At 33.9% G+C, this 21,594-nt stretch overlaps 1 protein-coding gene across 5 annotated transcripts in view; it reads left to right on the top strand.

Moving 5' to 3' along the window:
- The window catches only part of CNKSR2 (connector enhancer of kinase suppressor of Ras 2), a 278,274-nt gene that overhangs the window by 73,419 nt on the left and 183,261 nt on the right, over positions 1-21,594 (top strand). For all 5 annotated transcript variants that reach the window (XM_035725691.1, XM_035725694.1, XM_035725693.1 and 2 more), the window contains exons 3-4: positions 5,377-5,579; positions 20,937-21,024. In XM_035725691.1, coding sequence (XP_035581584.1) covers positions 5,377-5,579; positions 20,937-21,024 — 291 coding nt within the window. The remainder of the gene's footprint in view (positions 1-5,376; positions 5,580-20,936; positions 21,025-21,594) is intronic.

Raw genomic sequence — 21,594 nt, 5'->3', positions numbered from 1 at the left:
AAAGAGGTAAAAGATCTGTACTCTGAAAATTGTAAAACACTCATGAAAGAAATTGAAGGTGACACAAATAGAAAGATATTCCATGCTCATGGATCAGAAGAACAAATATTGTTAAAATGTCTATACTACTCAAAGCAATCTACACATTTAATGCAATTCCTGTCAAAATACCACCAGCATTTTTCACAGAACTGGAACAAACAATCCTAAAATATGTATGGAACCAGAAAAGACCCTGAATAACCAGAGCTATCTTGAAAAAGAAAAGCAACGCTGGAGGCATCACAATTCCAGACTTTAAGTTATATTACAAAGCTGTAGTCATCAAGATTAGTACTGGCACAAAAACGGACATATAGATCAATGGAACAGAATAAAAAACCCAGAAGTAAACCCACAACTGTATGGTCTGTCAGTCTTTGATAAAGCAGGAAAAGAATATCCAATGGGAAAAAAGTCTCTTCAACAAATAGTTTTGGGAAAACTGAACAGCAACATGCAAAAGAACGAAACTGGACCACTCTCTTAGACCCTACACACAAATAAAATCAAAATGGATTAAACACCCAAATATGAGACCTGAAACCATAAAAAACCTAGAGGACAACATAGGTAGTAACCTCTTTGACATCAGCCATAGCAACTTCTTTAGAGGTATATCTCCTGAGGTAAGGGAAAGAAAAGGAAAAATAAACTATTGAGATTTCAGGAAGATAAAAAGCTTCTGCACAGTAAAGGATACAATCAACAAAACTAAAAGAGGAATGAGGAATATAATTGCAATAATTGCAAATGACATATCTGACAAAGGGTTAGTATCCAAAATACATAAAGAACTTACAAAACTCAACACTCAAAAAACAAATAATCCAATTAAAAAATGGGCAGAAGACATGAAGAGACATTTTTCCAAAGAAGACATCCAGATGGCCAACAGACACATGAAAAAATGCTCAACATCACTGATCATCAGGGAAATGCAAATCAAAACTACAATGAGATACCACCTCACACCTGTCAGAATGGCAAAAATCGACAACACGGGAAACAAGAGGTGTTGGCAAGGATGTGGAGAAAAGGGAAACCTGCACTGTTGGTGGGAATGCAAACTGGGCAGCCACTCTGGAAAACAGTGTAAAGGTTCCTCAATAAGTTAAAAATAGAACTACTCTATGATCCAGCAATCGCATTACTAGGTATTTACCCAAAGAATACAAAAATACTAATTCAAAGGGATTCGTGCACCCTGATGTTTAGATCAGCATTATCTAAATAGCCAAATGATGGAAAGAGCCCAGTTGTCCATCGACTGGTGAATGGATATAGAAGTGCTGTGTATATACAATGAAATATTAACTCAGCCATCAAGAAGAATGGAATCAAGAGACTCTTAACTAGAGGAAACAAACTGAGGGTTGCTGGAGGGGAGGTGGGGGAGGTTGGGGAAATTGGGTGATGGGCATTAAGGAGGGCATGATGATGTGGTAAGCACTGGGTGTTATATGCAACTGATGAATTATTACATTCTACATCTGAAACTATGTGTGTACTATATGTTGTCTAATTGAATTTAAATAAAAATAAAAATAAGGAAAAGAATGAAATCTTGCCATTCCCAACTATGTGGATGAACTAGAGTGTTTTATGCTAAGTGGAATGAATCAGAGAAAGAAAAATACCATATGATTTCACTCATATGTGGAATTTAAGAAGCAAAACAATCAAAGGGATAAAAATTAGAGAGAGGGGAGACAAACCAAAAAAGACTCTTAACTGTAGAGAACAAACTGATGGTTACCAGAGGGGAGGTGGGTGGGAGGATGGGTGAAAATAGGTGGTGGGGATTAAGGAGTGCACTTGTGATGAGCACAGAGTGATGTATGGAAGTGTTGAATCACTATACTATATGCCTGAAACTAATATAACACTGTATGTTAACTAACTGGAATTTAAATAAGAACTTTTAAAAAATAAAATTTGAGTCAGTACTTATTGTCTGCATACTTCTGGACCAAAGCAAAGGGGTGCATCATTCACTTGTCACTTCTTGATGTAGTAGGCACAGGAGCATGATTTACTGGTGACTTTAGTGAGACACAGCACACCATCTGCTTTCATGAAGGAAATAAGAAGATCTATGTGTTGTCAGTAACTGATTTTGAGCTCCTTAGAATTGAGAACTTTGATGATAAAAATTAACTTGAGATCAACTAATCTATCCCTTGTGTTAAAATAGTACTACACAGACACTTGTATACAGACGAGCTTCTAACCTATTTTTATAATCTTACAGAATTTTTTTTCTTTTTATTAAGTTAAGCCCCAGCTTGGGGCTTGAACTCAAAACCCTGAGATCAAGACCTGACCTGAGATCGAGAGTTGGACACTTAACTGACTGAGCCACCCAGGCGCCCCATGGTCTTAGAAAATTTTCTTAAAAATGCTTTTGAGTTATTGGTTTAACTAGTTTTATTTTATTTATTTTTATTAGTTTAACTAGAATTAGTTTTAAGAATTTCCCTCTCCATCCTCTACTACATATCTTTTGTCTCTTCTTGCCCACTGCATTCCACTGTCCTCATTTTTCATCTCTGGTCCATGTAGGATATTTCTTTAGTAGGTTTCCAAGTTAGGAGAAGTTCTCTCAGGGTATCCTTCCAAAGGTTTTTTCCACAATATTTTTTTTATTCCCTAATTCTTGAGTTGTATTTTAAAAAATAATTTTAGTATTATCTTAAATTTTGAAGGCTTCAAAGTATTTTTACTTTGCCTTCATATTTTTATTTATAAGATCTGTATTATTCTTTTTAAATTATTCTGACCTTTTCTAAGAAAATATTGAGATGCTAGTGTTATATATAAAGAGAAATTAGTGTTATATGGCAACTAATGGCTATAGCGTGAAAGTTATATTACAGGTTGATTGATTAGCTTCCTCTCTAATGAACTATTATCATTTGAGCTTCTCTAAGAAATTATTATGTTTATAAACAAGTGTTTCCTCATGAAAATCATTAATACACAAAAATTAAAAATGAGAATACTTTTAAGATTTTGGATTTCTGATCTCCAAAGTATGAGAAAAAATTTCTGTTGTTTCAAGCCAAATTAAAAAATAAGTTGATATGATTATAAATTGTTCTTATCTAGTCATTAGAGAATATCTTTAATAAACTTATAAAAAGATTTCCTTCTTTTTTTTAAGATTTTATTTATTTATTTGACAGAGAGAGAGAGAGGCACAGCAAGAGAGGGAACACAAGCAAGGGAAGTGGGAGAGGGAGAAGCAGGCTTTCCACGGAGCAGGGAGCCCGATGCGGGGCTCGATCCCAGGACCCTGGGAACATGACCTGAGCTGAAGGCAGAGGCAGATACTTAACGACTGAGCCACCCAGGCACCTCAAAAGGATTTCCTTCTTAATATACTGACAAGCTGGATAAAATTTCCCAAATGTTTCACAGATAATCCATGCTCAGATGCAAGAGAATCTGAATAGAATGTTGTTTTATTTGTGCAAACAAAACGTTTTGACTTAAGAGAATATTGCCATTCAAATTTAGTAGTGAATATTTAATAACTATGTTTTTTTAAAAAAAGAGATCCATGGCTCCAAAAGGAATGTTCTTTAATAAAAAATATAAATTTTTAGCAAAGAACATTCAGACTTTTATCACTAAAAGACCTTCAATGGTAACATACATAACTTTGGTATTTATTTATATATACTTGGTTTTCAATGTTTATGTGTCCAAATCCTCCTCTAGTCCTTTTTTTTTTTCTCCTCCAAGTTTCTTTTCTTAAATTACCATAGAAGAAATAAACTTAAATTTCATATAGTTACCCAGTGGTTGTTGACTTAATACAGCTAAATATATTGTGCCATTTGCTTCCCTTTTTCATACCCCTAGTATTTTATCTACCATTTTGCTTAAATATCCCCTCACATATGGCCTTGTGACTTGTAGTCCCATTCTGAACTCTGTCTACTCTAAGCTCTGTAAGCACAGAGAAAATCTCCCTGTGCTTCATTGTCCTCAACTGTAAAAGGAAGATAAATCAATCTTAGAATTCATTTGGGCTTCAGAAACTATCTAAAATTCTTTGGGTTTTATGATTTTTCTATAAGGTAATAATACTTTTAATTTTACACATGACGATAACATACATGCTGCTAAGTAGTTTGATGAAAGTCATCTTTTGAGCAGGTTAACCAGCCTTTCTTGGAGGTGTTTTACAACTCACAATTAGCTCTTTTAAAATTTAATTGTAACTTATGAAATCTGTCCCTAAAGTTTATTTGTGGAGATCTTAGAGTGTTTTGTATTGAATGTGTTTTTTTTTTAAAAAGCTATTTATATTGATTCATATAACTTCTTTCTACATTAATTTATAGACACAATATTTAAGGTTAAACAGTAAATATTACTGCAAATTCAAAAATGAGACCAAGGAAATATAAGAAAATAAACTTAGCAAAAAGTCAGTATGATTGTTTTCCATGTGCTTCATAATTGGCTGTGAGCTAGTGCAGCCATGACAAAAAATAAAAATAAGTTCAGTTTCATAATTTGTATTATGAAAAGGAAAAAGTGTATTGGTACCACTGAGAAATTAGAGTTTTTTTCTGGTACCATATAGAAGTTCTTATGTGAGTCATTATGGAGAGGACACAGAATAAAGCTATATTGCATATGATTTGTTTCTTTTTCATTTTATCATTAGCTTGTGCTTTCTTTGCTCACTTTGGGAAAGCAGAATTTTTCATAGCATCTACATTCATGACTATGCATATGCTAATAGAATAGATACTAAAAAATAATTACTGGGGTTCCTGGGTAGCTCAGTCGGTTAACTGTGTGCCTTCAGCTGGGGTCATGATCCCAATTGGAGTCCTGGGATTGAGCCTCCATGTCAGGCTCCCTGGAGCCTGCTTCTCCCTCTCCCTCTGCCCCACCCCTAGCTCACGTTTGCGTGCACCCTCTCTCTCTCAAATAAATAAAATCTTTTAATAAAAAAATAATTACTGATAAAAATGATTTTCACAAGTAAATGAACTTAAGTTTGGGTTTAAAAAAACACTTATGAGTCCTAATAATCTTTCTTTCTTGCATGGCATATTTCCAAGATATAATGCCCTCATCTTTTCATGTTCATATTAGCATTTAACACATTTTATTGTAATTTGTTTATCTTACATTTGCCCAGATCCTCACTTGACTGTGGGTTCTGCTAGGCCAGGAATCCTATCTTAGTCATTTGTAACTCTTAATACTAATTCTGTTGCCTGTACATAGTAACATACTTAGTAAATATTTTAGTTAATGAATATAATATTGACTTCAAGTATATTTGTTTTCTCTCTTTTTATAATTCAGAATTATGGCTTGGAAACAGAAAATCTAAAAACCCTTTCTCACAAGCTGAATGCATCTGCCAAAAATCTACAGAATTTTATAACAGGGAGGAGAAGGAGTGGCCATTATGATGGGAGAACCAGCCGAAAATTGCCAAATGACTTTCTCACTTCGGTTGTGGATCTGATAGGAGCAGCCAAGAGTCTGCTTGCCTGGTTGGACAGGTAAAATCTTCCACATGTTTCATAAGTAATCCTCCTCGACACTATCTTGAATATAACAGTATTTCATGTGTTCTTGTGAAAGAATTGAACAGGTAGAGGAATATCAAGTTACAAATGTCTAATTATGATTCATCACAATATAGGGGTATCATCAAATAGACATGAATCATTTGTAAATTTTTATATCTAAGTAGCCAATTAATAATTAGTCCCTGACAATTTCAGAATACCTTAACTGCTTTACAAGCAAAGTCATTTTTGGCTGTCATAACAAGATTGATAGTACTGTTTTATCTCCTAATTTTCTTTATTCATTGTATTAATTGGTCATATTTAAGGGTGTGAGCATTAGGATTCTATTTAGTTTTAAAAGGGTAATTAGACACTGACACTTTAATAGTATGCAGTGCATGTCTCCTTACCTTGCTAAATTCATTCTTTATTATTACTCACATTGCACAATCTTGAATATCATACACATATTTTTAGATTTTTTCTAGTTAATTTTTATTTGTCTAGGAACACATAAGATAACAAAAGTTTTTATGATATAAAATGAAAAGAATATTAAAATATGTGATTAAACATTGTAATGGTAAAACAAATTACAATTGTTTTTAAAAATTAAGCTCTTTACTTTCATTTTTAGAATATTTTTGTAAGGGATATGTACTATGTTATGGTGGTTAAATAACCATATTTTAGAATACATTTTATTCTCATAAGAAACTCTGGTAATATACAATTTTACCAGAATTCTTTCTTGAGTAAATGTCAGTGGGATATACATTATATATAATATTTTGGCTTTTTAAAAATCTGAGGCCTTAAATAAAAATAAAATATTTGTATTTTTAAGGTAAAAGTTAAGATATTTAACTTTATATTATCTAAATTTATATATATTAATAATAACATAATATGATGATACTAAATCCAAATCTTAATACTAAGCCCTGGGTTATTAGCTTTTTGATAATTAATTGGTGGACAGCATATTTCTTTTGCATTATGACATTTTAAAAATTTAATTCTAATTGTCTAAACTATTTTTATCGATTGTTTAAAGAAGTTGCACTTTAAATATATAAATTCTGCAAGTTTCATAATGGTCAATAAGTAAAATATATTTAAAATATGGCTTAGTCCTTAAGTAATGTAATATATTTGTTTCAGAAGGCTTCTCAGTAATTATAAAGCTTAAAGAACACATACTCCATTTTAGTTTATGCTCTTACACTATGACCTGCTCTATAATTGTGAATTTGCTCGACCTCAATAATTGTATTTAGTAAATTTCATTTTATGTTCTTTTTACACTAGTACTTGTCAAATAAATGAATAATAGAATGTTTTTACTTTTTAGTGGCAGATACGGCTTTTTACAAAATCATATAAATAGCTTCTAGAACACTATGATAGTTTCTGACATTTTATTGTATTACATAATTTTTTATGGTGACTTTTTTTATCATCTAAGAAGATGCTTTTAGTTAAGTGTCAGTTCACCTACAAACACATATGAGTGTACACACACATACAAAAACATATACAAATACCCGCATAACAATCCATGAAGTCAATCAATGGTGTTTTGTGTTTGTTTCATAGGAAGAGAAAATGTGATAAAAAGCCTGAAGGAAATAATTTAAATCATCTGTTTGGCTTCCATTGCTGCACAGGTTTTCACAATGCTTATTTTGTATTCCATCATACCATGGTGATTGATTAAATCAAAGGCCATTTAATATTTTGACCATAAAAATGAAATATGTACTCAGAAGGAAACAAAAAGACAACTTTGTGATAACTTTAAAATCATCTGCTGAAACTGTAAATTGAAAAAAGAAACTGAAGTTTATATTTTGAAGATCTTTCACAGAAAAGTTCACCTCCAGGCTGGCTTGCCTATAATGATGATACTTTAGCAAGCTTAAGTTTTAAAAAAAGGAAAGAAGGAGAAAAGAATTTTCTTACATGCGAAGCATTTGGACTTATGCCAAAGGCCTTCGGAACCTGTTTAGTATGGTCATTGTGTTTAGGCCTGTGGATCTTGATGATTACTAGGGCTGCAGTGTTGGGAAAAATTAAAGGGTAAGGATGGAAGAAGGAAAACTAACTTAAGAGGCTATTTTAGGAATTAATCATGCTGCTGGTACTGTTGATGATTTTGATGCTAATACCTCCAGCCATACTCATTTAATCAAAGCAAACCTAGGAGTGTTGTCTTCATTTTGCAGATAGGAAAACTAGCACTTACAGAGGTTAAATTCAAAACCAAATGGTAAGTAAACGGTGGAACTATGATTCAGCCCAGGCATCAGACAACAGAGTTGATCCTGCTATTTACTGAGGTTTTTAATTAGAGGAGTGGAAGTGAGAATAGAAGAATGTTAGAGATATTTATGCAGATAAATAAGATTCTGGGACAGGTAAGATCTATAGACTACAGGAAGCATCTAGGTATTTGACTTGGCTGGCTCAGTGGATGGTTATTGCCATTATCAAAACAGGAACAAGTTACGGTGGAAGATGAATGTTGAGTTGAGTGTGAGGCATGATAAATTGTGAAAAGGTCTTTAGAGTATTGCTGCTCAGAAAAAATATGTGATCAAATAGAGATTTGGGAATAGTTAAAATATAGGTGATAAAGTCATGGATGTATTAATATGGTGGTCTAAGGAGAGTTTTAGAATGGATTCCTTTTATTCTGCTGTTTGTCTTCTGTACCACTTATAGCTTTCTAACACTATATCATTTACTTATGTATTATTTTTTTGTCTGATTATATGATGTATGCTTCAAGAGAGCAGGGATATTCATCTGATTTGTTCACTGCTGTCACAATTATCGAGAAGAGTTCCTGGCCTATAGTGGGTGCCCAATAAGTATTTTTGAGTAAATGAAGAGAACTGAGATAAGGAGTGAGCTCTGTGAACCACCAACAACTGAAGGATGAGTAGGAGTGCCGCTCGTGGAAAAACAATGAGAAGGCATGACCAAAGAGGTAGGAGAGAATTAGATGAGAGTGGTGTCATGGAAGCAAAGGTAGTAAAGAGGTTCTTGTTTGTTTGTTTGTGGGTTGTTGGTTTTTTGTGGGTTTTTTTGAGATTTCAGTATTGTTTTATTTTTTCCAACTTTATTGAGCTGTAATTGACAAGTAACTATGTAAGTTTAAGGTGTACAGCATGATGATTTGATACACGTATATATTGTGAAATGATTACCACAGTAAGGTTAGCTAATACATCCATCACCTCATATAATTACCGTTTTTTTCTGAGTGGCGAGAACATTTAAGACGGGAGTAAAGAGTTGTAGGGGGAAAAGGAAGTAGTGAGTAGGATCAAATGCTGCTGAGTGATTAGGTAGGTTGAGGACTGAAAGTGTGTAGTGAATGAGGGAATCAGGATATATGTGACCGTACTAGCAACAGTTTAGTGCTTTTATTTAGAAGTCATGAAAACTGGAATGCATGAGTTGGTTATGAATTAAAGGTTAAGTGAGAATTCTTCTTGAAGAAATTTTTCTCTGAAATTGTTTGTAGTTCAGAATAGTTTGTGTAATGTTAACTTCCCTTTTTCATAGATTCTTAATCTTTTAGTGGTGATAGGAAAGAAGAGAGGTTAATGATGAATACTACTTCTATATTTGGGAGTTTAACTTTGCTTCCTCCTCTGCCATGGATTATATGAATATCTTAACTGTTCCTTGGCTAATATAAATTTCAGAAGGTCCTGAAATCAATTTAATAGGACTTTTTCTGTAACTATGCAAGGTAAAATGTTTAGGCTGTTTGTTTTCCTGACAGTAACCCAGACTTTTATCAGAGCTTATTAGTGGGTGTGTATTTAAGTTATATTTTTATTCTTCTCAAAGGAAAAAAAAAGTGTTTTCTAGGTAGCGGCAAGAACACAAGATAACACTTCATATGTTCTCTTGTTTCATTGTGTCCTACAAGCTACACAGAAAACAAAACACATGAATCATTGTTAGAATAGCCAAAAGAGCAGTGTTCCCCATGGCCATTATTGTGAATCCTGGCCAAAATGCATCATGAAATACTGCAAAGGAGCAGAAGGCTGAGAAAGAGTTGAATTTCAGCTCTGCCTGTTAGTCCTGTGTAATCTTGAACCTTAACTTTTGTTTTTATTTTCTTTTTAGAATAGGATGTAGGGCGCCTGGGTGGCTCAGTCGTTAAGCGTCTGCCTTCGGCTCGGGTCATGATCCCAGGGTCCTGGGATCGAGTCCCACATCGGGCTCCCTGCTCCGCGGGAAACCTGCTTCTCCCTCTCCCACTCCCCCTGCTTGTGTTCCTGCTCTCACTGTCTCTCTCTGTCAAATAAATAAATAAAATCTTTAAAAAAAAAAAAGAATAGGATGTAAAACCTGCAGAATTTGAAGTTCTCTTCTAAGCACTAATACTCTATAAATTAATTGACCTTGTTCACCAAAGCCATATGAGGAATATATCCAACTTATTTCCTTCTAAATAATATCAAAGGATGAACTAACAAATGTTGTTAGTTACTTGTAGAATCATTATTTAACTCTCTACCTCTTCTCTTAGTTTTTTTAAGTTCTAGAACAAAACTAATCTCTTAATTTTTTAAATTTTATTATGTTATGTTAGTCACCATACAATACATCATTAGTTTTTGATGTGGTGATCCACGATCCATTGTTTGCATATAACACCCAGTGCTCCATGCAGAACGTGCCCTCCTTAATACCCGTCACCAGGCTAACCCATCCCCCCTCCCCCCTCCCCTCCAGAACCCTCAGTTGGTTTCTCAGAGTCCATCGTCTCTCATGGTTCATCTCCCCCTCCGACTTCCCCGCCTTCATTTTTCCCTTCCTTCTCCTAATGTCCTCCATGCTATTCCTTATGTTCCACAACTAAGTGAAACCATATGATAACTGACTTTCTCTGCTTGACTTATTTCACTTAGCATAATCTCCTCCAGTCCCATCCATGTTGATGTAAAAGTTGGGTATTCATCCTTTCTGATGGCTGAGTAATATTCCATTGTATATATGGACCACATCTTCTTTATCCATTCGTCTGTTGAAGGGCATCTCGGCTCTTTCCACAGTTTGCCTATTGCGGACATTGCTGCTATGAACATTGGGGTGCATATGGCCCTTTTCACTACTTCTGTGTCTTTGGGGTAAATACCCAGGAGTGCAATGGCTGGGTCATACGGTAGCTCTATTTTTAATTTTTTGAGGCACCTCCACACTGTTTTCCAAAGTGGCTGTACCAACTTGCATTCCTACCAACAGTGTAAGAGGAAAACTAATCTCTTTATGCTTTCATTATAAAAGGTAAGAATGTGTCCTGTCTTGTTTATTTTTGTTTGTTTTAAAGACCTTAGAACTAAGGTACTTAATTATAAAAGTTCCATAGAAATGACATTGACCAAAAATTCTTAATATTTTGATCTGTTGGTGTAGATTTATTTTAATTTAAAGAAACAGTGATAAATATTTTGGCATTAAATTTTCTATTGCATTTTGGGGAGAACTTGCATGTATAGCAATATGATATGTGTTTATTGCAATTTTTATTTTATGTCACTTGAAAGAGAAGAAAGGAAAAGAAAGAATAGGTGAAAACCTTTAATTTAGTTGTAGATACTGAACTAGATGCTTCATATATATCAACTCACTAAATTCTCATAAAGCAGGTATCATCCCCATTTTACATAAAACAGTAAGTAACTTGCCTAAAGTCATTTGTCTAGCATGCTACATCTCCTTTCAAATGTTGACTAATTCTTAAATATTTTGAGGAACTTATTCTTAGGAATGCAGCATATATAAACATTTATTTTTATTTTGGTATTTCTCTTCAAGTGCTAAACAAGAGTGTCACTTTTCTGGTTTTGGCCTGGATACTTAAAAATCACAATATAGAATTTTTATTTATAGAAAATTTAGTTAGCATTCTACTTTGAAGGCATCAATGGGATATCTTTTAATACCACTGAAAACCTTTTGGGGCTCCTGGGTGGCTCAGTCGGTTAAGCATCTGACTCTTGATTTCGGCTCTGGTGATTACCTCAGGGTTGTGAGATTGAGCCCCGCATGGGACTCTGCTCTGGTCATGAGGCCTAATTAAGATTCCCTCTCTTTCCCTCTGTCCCTCTGCCCCCACCCCTGCTCACACGCACGTGCTCTCTCTCTCTCTCTCTCAAAAAAAATAAATAAATAAAGTAAAAACCTTTTGAATGTTTGAGACTTAAAAGTTAGGGGGAAAATATTTACAGTTCACAAAACCTTCAATTTCAGTGGAGCTTTCATTCAAATAAAATTCATTTTCAAAAACCAGTCATCTGTTGAGGGGCATCTGACACTCATATGTGGAACATAAGGAATAACACAGAGGATCATAGGGGAAGGGAGGGAAAACTGAAGGGGAAGAAATCAGAGAGGGAGACCAACCATGAGAGACTCTGGACTCCAGGAAACAAACTGAGAGTTTCAGAAGGGAGGGGGTGGGGGGATGGGGCAGCCAGGTGATGGGTATTAAGGAGGGCATGTACTGCATGGAGCACTGGGTGTTATACGGAAGACAATGAAGCGTGGATCACTACATCAAAAACTAATGATGTACTATATGTTGGCTAACTGAACATAAAAAAAAAAACAGCTCTTTACATTTCTTAAGTCATATAAACTCTAAGGGTAACAAAATTGCCTTTTTGTTCTCCCATTTTAAATATTTACTTGAATGAAGTAGCAGACTTTCCCAGAGGAAAAGCTTCAGAGATGAATCACATTTGGTAGCTTTACTGTTTATTTTCAATGCATGGTTTACTTGTCTATTTTTAACCTACATCCTGCTGTTTTTCACACCTCATCTTTCCTGCAGTTTTATATGGCTTCGCCAAGTCGATCTATACTTGGAGGTTTACAGATCACTGTATGTATCATGTTGTACAGTAACATCATTAACAATGTTCATAAGTGTTATTTATAGAAAAAGTTAATTTTGTTACTTATAGTGAACGTTCATTATTTCCTCTCATTTTTTAGCATTAACACCTAATTCTAATTATTTCTAAAATACCTTTCAAGACGATTCTATTTTGAACAGATCAAGGAGATATCTTTTTATGTCATTGAAAACCTTTTAAATGTTTAAGGCACAAGAGTGACAAGGCAAAAATATTTTCTTTGAAATCTTTTGCCTTATCCAAAAAAAATGGTTGAACTGATTTCTTCTTCCATGGTGGTAAACTATAGGACAAAAACTAATTGTATACCAGGAAAAAAATTACAAAAACCAATCTACCTCAGACACTACCAGATACTGTGGTCCATTGTTGCTTGGTCTTCTTTCCTCTCACATGCTCACTGCTCTCACTTGGCACCTCTTGTTGCAGAGATAAGCACTAATGTTAGAACTGCCACTGTGCATGGACTGTGCTCAGGCTCAGCAGTGCCAACCTGAGAAATAGTAAGGCATTCCAGATATCCTTATTAACTTCTTAGCTTTTCAGCTTTCCTTATTGGCTTCTAATTTGTTTAGCATTTCTGAACCATTAATAACTTTTCCATAAATGTAATACTTTTGTTTGAAAAGAACATACAAAAGAATACTTTCTTATAGGGTCATAAACCTTTGCACTCGAAAGAGTTATAAGCACTGTATTATCCATATGGTGATTTAAGAGGAACAGTTGCTTAACGTTTAAGATCTAAATAGGATAGTTCCTGTAATGGCTATTTATTGATGAGCGAAGGATTTTTTTTTTAAACTTTCTGGCATCAGAAAGTTTTCCTGCCATGAATTTAATTTCCTTTACTTGGAGTCACTGTGTTCTTTTTTGTAAGTAGCCTGAGCTCTAGCTTGGGGTTTTTTTGGCTTTTTTTTGTTTTATTTTTCCAGACTGAAGAATAAATTTCTCTTTTTTTTTTTTTTTGTTTTGTTTATGAACTGGTTGTGCTCATGCACTCTACGGAGATCTATTTCTTTATCTAGATGATCATTAAGTCATGATTGAGTAATCATCTTTGGTAACTCACAAAGATTGGAACCCTGTCGGTCTTCATTTATTTACATATGTGTATAGCCAAAATAATCATACCAAACATTAATATCTTCAGGATAAGTGTTCTTTAGTATGGTTATACATGATCTGCCTTTAAAATAAAAACTTGAGGGGAATTCACTACAAGAGAAAAATCAGTGTTTTCTTTGGTGTATGTTTAGAGTTTTCCCCCCAGTTTTCTTGACATTTAATCTTGAGCTAGAAACTTGTCTTACTTGAAATATGAGTGGTCAGGAAAGTGGAAAACATGCCTTAGAATTCGGTTTGCTATAGGCATTCAGTCATCAAATAGATTTTTCTGTTTATATATTTTGAAGATCAAATTTATGGGAAAAATAATGCTATATTTCATCTTATTACTTTTGAATGAAGTTTTTAGATTTTATTAACAGACTTTGACCTTTTCAAACCTAGGAACTTAAACTCTTTCTACTCTTGCCAGAAGCATGTTGAATTCTTAATTAAAATGCCAATTTTTATGCTTCAGTGCAGCAAAAATGGCCTTTAGTTACTTTTTAAAAACGATTTGTCTTAGAAGTGTTTATATTTTACATCTTTTTTAAAAATAGTTTTATTGAGGCCTAATTTACATTCTATGAAATTCAACCATTTTAGATGTAGAGTTTAATGAGTTTTAGTAAATTTAGATACACCTATGCAACATCTCTACAATCCAGTTTTAGAAAACTTCCATAAGAATAGATTTTTTTAAAGCTGGTTCCTCACAAAGAGGTTAATTTTTTTAAAAATGAGAACGTAGATTAATTACTTAGTTTTTCCAATTAACTTTATTTGAATTCTTAATGTCTGTTTTAGTAAATTATGGTGATAAATACACTGAGTTTTGGAATGTAGATTAGTGGAAGACAGCCTATAATAGGCCATGGCATATAGAATTATTTAGAAAACAATATGTTAAAACCACTGGAGAAAGAGTCATTTAATAAATAGTATCGGGACACCTGGTAAAACCTTTAGAAAATAATGATAGAACACTACCTGTTGTTTACTAAAAAATTTTAAGTATATCCTTTATTTAAGTGGAAAATAAACCCATGAGAAAATACAGACAAAAAATGATTGCTAGTTGTAGGAAGACTTAAGTATTAAAAATATGGAATAAAATACAAATGAATACCCCAATTGACTTTCACTACATAAAACTGAAAAATGTGATAAAGTATAAGACAGATGACAAACGTGGAAAAATAAATACTTGCAACAAACGTGGAAAAATAAATACTTGCAACAAACATATGAGAAGCAGAGTGTTAATCTGTACTATGTGAATATTACCTTCATATTTTAAAAATACCAAAATATAATGGATGAGCACATAGACATTTCAAAAGGACACAGAAATTGCTCATAAGATGTATGTCCCAAACGTCAGAGCTCTGAAGTAAAAACTGATGGAAGAAGAAGAAAAAAACAGATCCACAGTTAAATTGGATACTTCATATCCACTCTCTTGATATTGATAAAACTACCAGACATAAAGTCAGCAAGGATTAGAAGAACTGAATACCACCACTAAACAACATTATATAATTGACATTTTTAGAGTACTTCATCCAACAACAGCAGAATGCAAATTCTTTTCAAGTGCCCACTGAAACATTCACTAAGATAGACCACATCTACATCATAAAGCATACTTTGACACATTTGAAAGAATTAAAATCCAGTTAGAGTGTATTTTTAACCATAATGGAATCAAACTAGAAATCAAACAACACATTTCCATGTAATCCATGTTTAAAAGAGGAAGACTCAAGAGAAGTAAAAAATATATTAAACAGAATGAGAAGAAAACAAATCATAATTTTTGTGGCACACAGTGATAAAAGGAAAATTTATAGCACTGAATGCTTGTATCATAAAAAAAGATCTCATCAATCAACTAAGCTTCCATCTTAAGAAAATAGGAAAATAATAGCTAATCAATGTGTATAAATTTTCAGTTAAGCAAGATGAAAATTTCTAGAGGTCTGCTATAAAATATTGTACCTGTAGTTAAGCTGTAGTTAATACTGTACCTGTAATTAACAATACCATCTTGTACACTTAAGGTTTTGTAAAGAGGGTAAATCTTGTGGTAAGTATTCTAAAAATAAAAGAAAATAGAAAAAATAAGAACGAAATAAACCTAAAGCAAGCGGAACGTGGTAATAATGACAAAGGATTAAAAAAATCAATGAAACTGAAAGCAGAAACAGTGGAGAAGTTGATCAGAATAAAAGGATCATGAAGGAATACTACAAATACTTCTTCATAAATTTGACAGCTTAGATGAAATTGACCAATTCCAATTCCTTGAAAAACACAAACCAAAATTTACCTAAGATAAAATAGATATTCTGAATAATCCTCTGAGTATTAAAGAATTTGAATTGTACTTAGAAACCTTTTGTGGTGGGGTATAAAAGGTCCAGGCCCAGGTGATTTCCTTGGTGAATTCTACTATATGTTTAAAGAGGAAATAACACCAATTCACACAATGTTCCAGAAGGTAGATGAGTAGGTAACTCTTCCCATCTCATTTTATGAGATGATTATGATCCTAATCCCAATACTCAATGAAAACAGTACAAAAAAAGAAAACTGTCAACCAGTATCTTAGGAACTTACATGTTAACTTTTTAACTTACATGTTAAAATCCTTCACAAAATATTGGTAGACCAAATCCAACCATATATAAATAAAATTATATACCATGACTAAGTAGGATTTATTCCAGGTGTGCAATGCTGCCTTAAATAAATCAGTGTAGGGGTGCCTGGGTGGCTCAGTCATTAAGTGTCTACCTTCGGCTGGGGTCATGATCTCAGGGTCCTGGGATAGAGCCCCGCATCGGGCTCCCTGCTCCTCGGGGAGCCTGCTTCTCCCTCTCCCACTCTCCCTGCTTGTGTTCCCTCTCTCGCTGTGTCTCTCTGTGTCAAATAAATTTTAAAAATCTTTTTAAAAAATCAGTGTAATCCACCACATCAATGGGTTAAAGAATGAAAATCATATGATCATAACAGTTAATGTATAAAGAGCATTTGGTAGAATCCTATACACATTCATTGGAAAAATTCTCAGCAAGGTAGGAACAGACTGGTAATACCTTAACTTGATATAAAGCATATATAAAATGCAACAGCTAAACTTACACTTCCATTATGAAATACTGAAAGCTTTCCTCCTGAGACTGGGAATAGGGTAATACTATCTGCTCTCACCCCTCCTATTTAATAATCTATCAGGGGTCACATCTAGTACATTAGGCAAGAAAAGGAAAGAAAAGACCTAGAGATTAGAATGAAAAAATAAAACTTCCCCTATTTGCAGATTTTATATATATATATATATCTCCTTGGATAGAAAATTCCAAGCTATCTACAAAACATCTGTTAGAACTAATAAGTAAATAGGAAGGTTGTAGGATACAAAGTCCACACACAAAAATTAATTATATTCCTAAACAATAACTAGAAACCAAAATTAAAAACATAGTACAATTTACAGTTGCTTCAAAAGTAGTGAGTTGCCGGGTGCCTGGGTGGTTCAGGTGGTTAAGCGACTGCCTTTGGCTCAGGTCATGATCCTGGAGTCCCGGGATCGAGTCCCACGTCAGGCTCCCTGCTCAGCAGGGAGTCTGCTTCTCCCTCTGACCCTCTTCCCTCTCGTGCTCTCTATCTCTCATTCTCTCTCTCTCAAATGAATAAGTAAAATCTTTTTTTTAAAAAAGTAGTGAGTTGCCTACACATAAATTTAGCAAAATATCTACAGGATCAGTACGTGAAAACTATAAAACACTGATATAGGATATCAAACAAGATATAAAGAAATGGAGATACATACTATATACTGTGTTCATGGATTGGAAGCCTCAGTAAAAATGTCACTTCTCAAGTCTCCCTACAGGTATCATGAAATTCATTTAAAAATTCCAGCAGGATTTTTTTTTTATAGCCACAGACTGTACGATTCTAAGTTTATATTAAAAAGCAAAAAAAAAAAAAAAAAAAAAAAAAGCTGTGCCTGGGTGGCTCAGTCCTTAAACGTCTGCCTTCAGCTCAGGTCATGATCCCAGGGTCTTGGGATCGAGCCCTGCATCAGGCTCCTTTCTCCAAGGGAAGCCTGCTTCTCCTCCCACTCCCCCTGCTTGTGTTCCTGCTCTCAGTATTTCTCTCTCTGTCAAATAAATAAAATCTTTAAAAAAATTTTTTAAAGCAAAAAAAAAAAAAAAAAGCCTAGAATCGTTCATCACTTTTGAAAAAGAAATTACTCAGTTTTGAGTGTTATATAACTATAGTAATCAAAACTGGTATTGGTGACTGGATAAACACCAAGAGAGTCCAGACTGTTCCTTTATAGGTCTGGTTAGCTGATTTTTGACAGTGGAGAGTGGATAGCCTTTCAACAAATGGTTTTGGAGAACTTGGATAGGCATAGGGGAGGAAGGGAAACTCGACCCAGACCTCACACCTTATATAAAAACTGACTCAAAGATGGACCACAGATCTAAAGGTAAAACATAAAACTATAAAACTTTCATAAGAAAATATGACTTACCATCAGGTGAAGATTTTCTGAGATATAGGACTAAAGGTATAATCCAGAAAAAAATTATCAAGTTTGACCTCATAAAAATTTAAAACCTGGTATGCTAAAGATCCTGTTAAGAGGATGGAAAGACAAGTCATAGACTGAGAAGAAATATTACAGTTCACTTGTTCAACAAAGAACTTGCATACAAAATGTGTTAGGAATCCTCTAAACTCAATAGTAGGAATACCAAAAATCCAAACAGCAAATGGGCAAAGGGTGTGAGGAGACATTCCAGTGAAGAGTATGTATATGGATAGGAAATATGCAGATGAAGATGTTCATCATTACCAATTAGAAACCCATTCAAGAAATACAGATTATTAGATATGGGTAATATATAGCATAAATATAAATAAAACACCTTGGAGGGATTAAAGACCTAAATGTGAGATCTGAAACCATAAAAATCCGAGAAAAGAGCATAGGCAGTAATTTCTCTGACATTGACCATAGCAACTTCTTTCTAAATATGTCGCCTGAGGCAAGGGAAACCAAAGCAAAAATATACTATTGGGACTACATCAAAATAAAAAGCTTCCGCACAGTAAAGGAAACAACAAAACTAAAAGGCAACTTACAGAATGGGAGAAGGTATTTGCAAATGACATATCTGATAAAGGGTTAGTATCCAAAATATATAAAGAACTTATAAAACTCAACACTCAGAAAACAAATAATCCAATTAAAATATGGGCATAAGACATGAAGAGACATTTTTCCGAAGAAGACATCCAGATGGCCAACAGACACATGAAAAGATGCTCATCATCACTGATCATCAAAGAAATGCAGATCAAAACTATAATGAGATATCACATCATACCTGTTAGAATGGCTAAGATCAACAACACACAACACAAGAAACAATAGGTGTTTGTGAGGATGTGGAGAAAAAGGAACACTCAGGCACTGTTGGTGGGAACGCAAACTGTGTGGGACACAGTATGGAGATTCCTCAAAAAATTAAAAATACAATTACTGTACGATCCAGTAGTTCCACTACTGGTTATTTACCCAAAAATATGAAAACACTAATTCAAAAGGATAGAGGCACCCCTATGTTTATTGCAGCACTTACAATAACTAAAATACGGAAGCAACTGAAGTGTCCATGGATAGATGAACGGATAAAGGAGAAGTATTTATATACAATTGATTATTATTCCACCATAATAAGCATGAAATTTTGCCATTTTCAACAACACGTATGGACCTAGAGGATCTAATGCTAAGTGAAAGAAGTCAGAGAAAAACTAATCCCATATGATTTCACTCGTGTGGAATTTAAGAAACAAAACAAATGGGCAAAGGGGGGAAAAAGTGACAAAGCAAGGAACAGACTCTTTAACTATAGAGAACAAACTGAAGGTTACCAGAGGAGAGGTGGGTGGGGGGGATGGGTGAAATAGGTGATGGGGATTAAGGAGTACACGTGTCATGATGAGCAACAGGTGATTAAAACATTAACAAAATATTTTGGGGAAATTCAAATTACATAGCTAACAGAATGGCCAACATCAAAAATACATAAGTGAAAAATAGGTTTAAAAAATGTAACCAATAAAGGATATCTCTTATATGGACCCATGTGAGAGTGGGAGGTGCTTGAGTTGTAGAGTTTCCTAGAAGAAACAAATTATTTATAACCAGGAAGTAGTTCCATATAAGCATTCTTAGTAAATTGCCTGAAGAGATATCAAATAGGAGGTTCTAAAGCACTAAGGATTCAATAATTTCACTAAATTTTGACCTCCATGCCTTCTTTTATATTAATGATTTTCTTTTCATTAAACTGGGCCTCCCAAATCCTATAAGCTTTGACCTTACAAAACCTGATGGGCATTCACAGGTGAGAGTGGATAAAAATTAACGGAAAGTCACTGTGAATTCATTTGGTGGCAAAACGCTTGGTAATAAAAAAGATTGCTATTTGTCTCTGACAACCTTGTAAATATGAACCTTAAGCCAGAATATGTTTATTATTTATGTACCACCTTATTTGAAAAAGGATGTGAAGTGACATAAATAATTGGTTTAGTACAAGATAAAACCTGGTAAGTAAGTTCATAGAGGCAGTATATCAGTGTTTAAATCTATGGCATATGGGCTCAGACTTCCTTGGTTTGAATACCAGCTCTTCCCACTTACTAGTTGTTACTTAACCTTTTTGTATCTCGGCATTCTCATCTGTAAAATGGGAATAATAATAGCACCTACTACATAAGAGTTTTTGTGAAAATAATTTATTACATGTAAAGCATTTAGAACAGTACCTGGCACATAGTCTAAGTCCTCAGTAAGTGTTAGCTATCATTACTAGCTCTGAATTGTGAATATTTGAAGAAGATACTGTATTCAGAATCTTCATTTGAAAGTAAACTAAAATATTGTCTTTGCCTAAAGTACTCCTTTGTTTTATTTTAGATGTAGTGAAGAGACCTTATAAGTACCAAAGAACCAATAAATATTAAGAACTAAAAAAAGAAATTTGATGAAAAGCAAACATTATGTTTCTTGAATTTAATTCTCTTCTGTTTCCTGATTTTTTTTTCTAAAATATGTCCTGAATATTTTTTATCGCTGTGTAAACTTCAGAACAACTCATTTCCTATTATTCAAGATCTTAACTTAAGGCTATTGCGTTTGGGGACTTTTCAAAATCTCTTCCTATTAATCATAATTTTCCTTTTCCCTTTATAGGTCACCATTTGCTGCTGTCACAGACTATTCAGTTACAAGGAATAATGTCATACAGCTCTGCTTGGAATTGACAACAATTGTGCAACAGGTATTAGCTGACAACCTTTACTTCTGTTAATTTATTATCTATTTCATATTCTAACAATGCCAAGTATTCTTTTTTACCAATAGTTTATAAGATACTGGTTTGGGAGTTTGTCACTCTAATGGTTCTAAATAAACCAGATATATCATTTGGGAAACTATTCATGTAACCCTATAAACAAGCATTTTATTTACCAGAAGATGTAAAAGTAAACTGAACCTCTAGAGAAATCATTATAAGATGGTAGGTCTGGTAGTCTCACATTTTATTGGGGGGTGGTTGTACTGCCTTTCACAAAATGAAATTGCCCCATTTAGATAACAATCTAAGACTTTTGCTCTAAGACACTGTTCTTTATTAGTACAACTCTTAGTTTCACTTATCTGTTGCACACATGACAAAATGTAATAGCTTTCAACAGTGATCTATTTACATGTCCTGGTTTTTTACTTTGAATATTATCCAACCCAGGGATCCCCAAGTCAAATGCCTTCAGGAGTGCTGTGGCTAATGTAAATGTTTGAATCAAGTCTAGGATAAGATATGGAGAAACGTTATAGTGGTGAATTGACT

This window comes from Zalophus californianus, chromosome X (genome assembly GCF_009762305.2).
Source record: "Zalophus californianus isolate mZalCal1 chromosome X, mZalCal1.pri.v2, whole genome shotgun sequence".
NCBI classification, from domain to species: Eukaryota; Metazoa; Chordata; class Mammalia; order Carnivora; family Otariidae; genus Zalophus; species Zalophus californianus.
The sequence above is the reverse complement of the archived record's forward strand: the minus strand, read 5'-3'. Positions and strand labels throughout refer to the sequence as shown.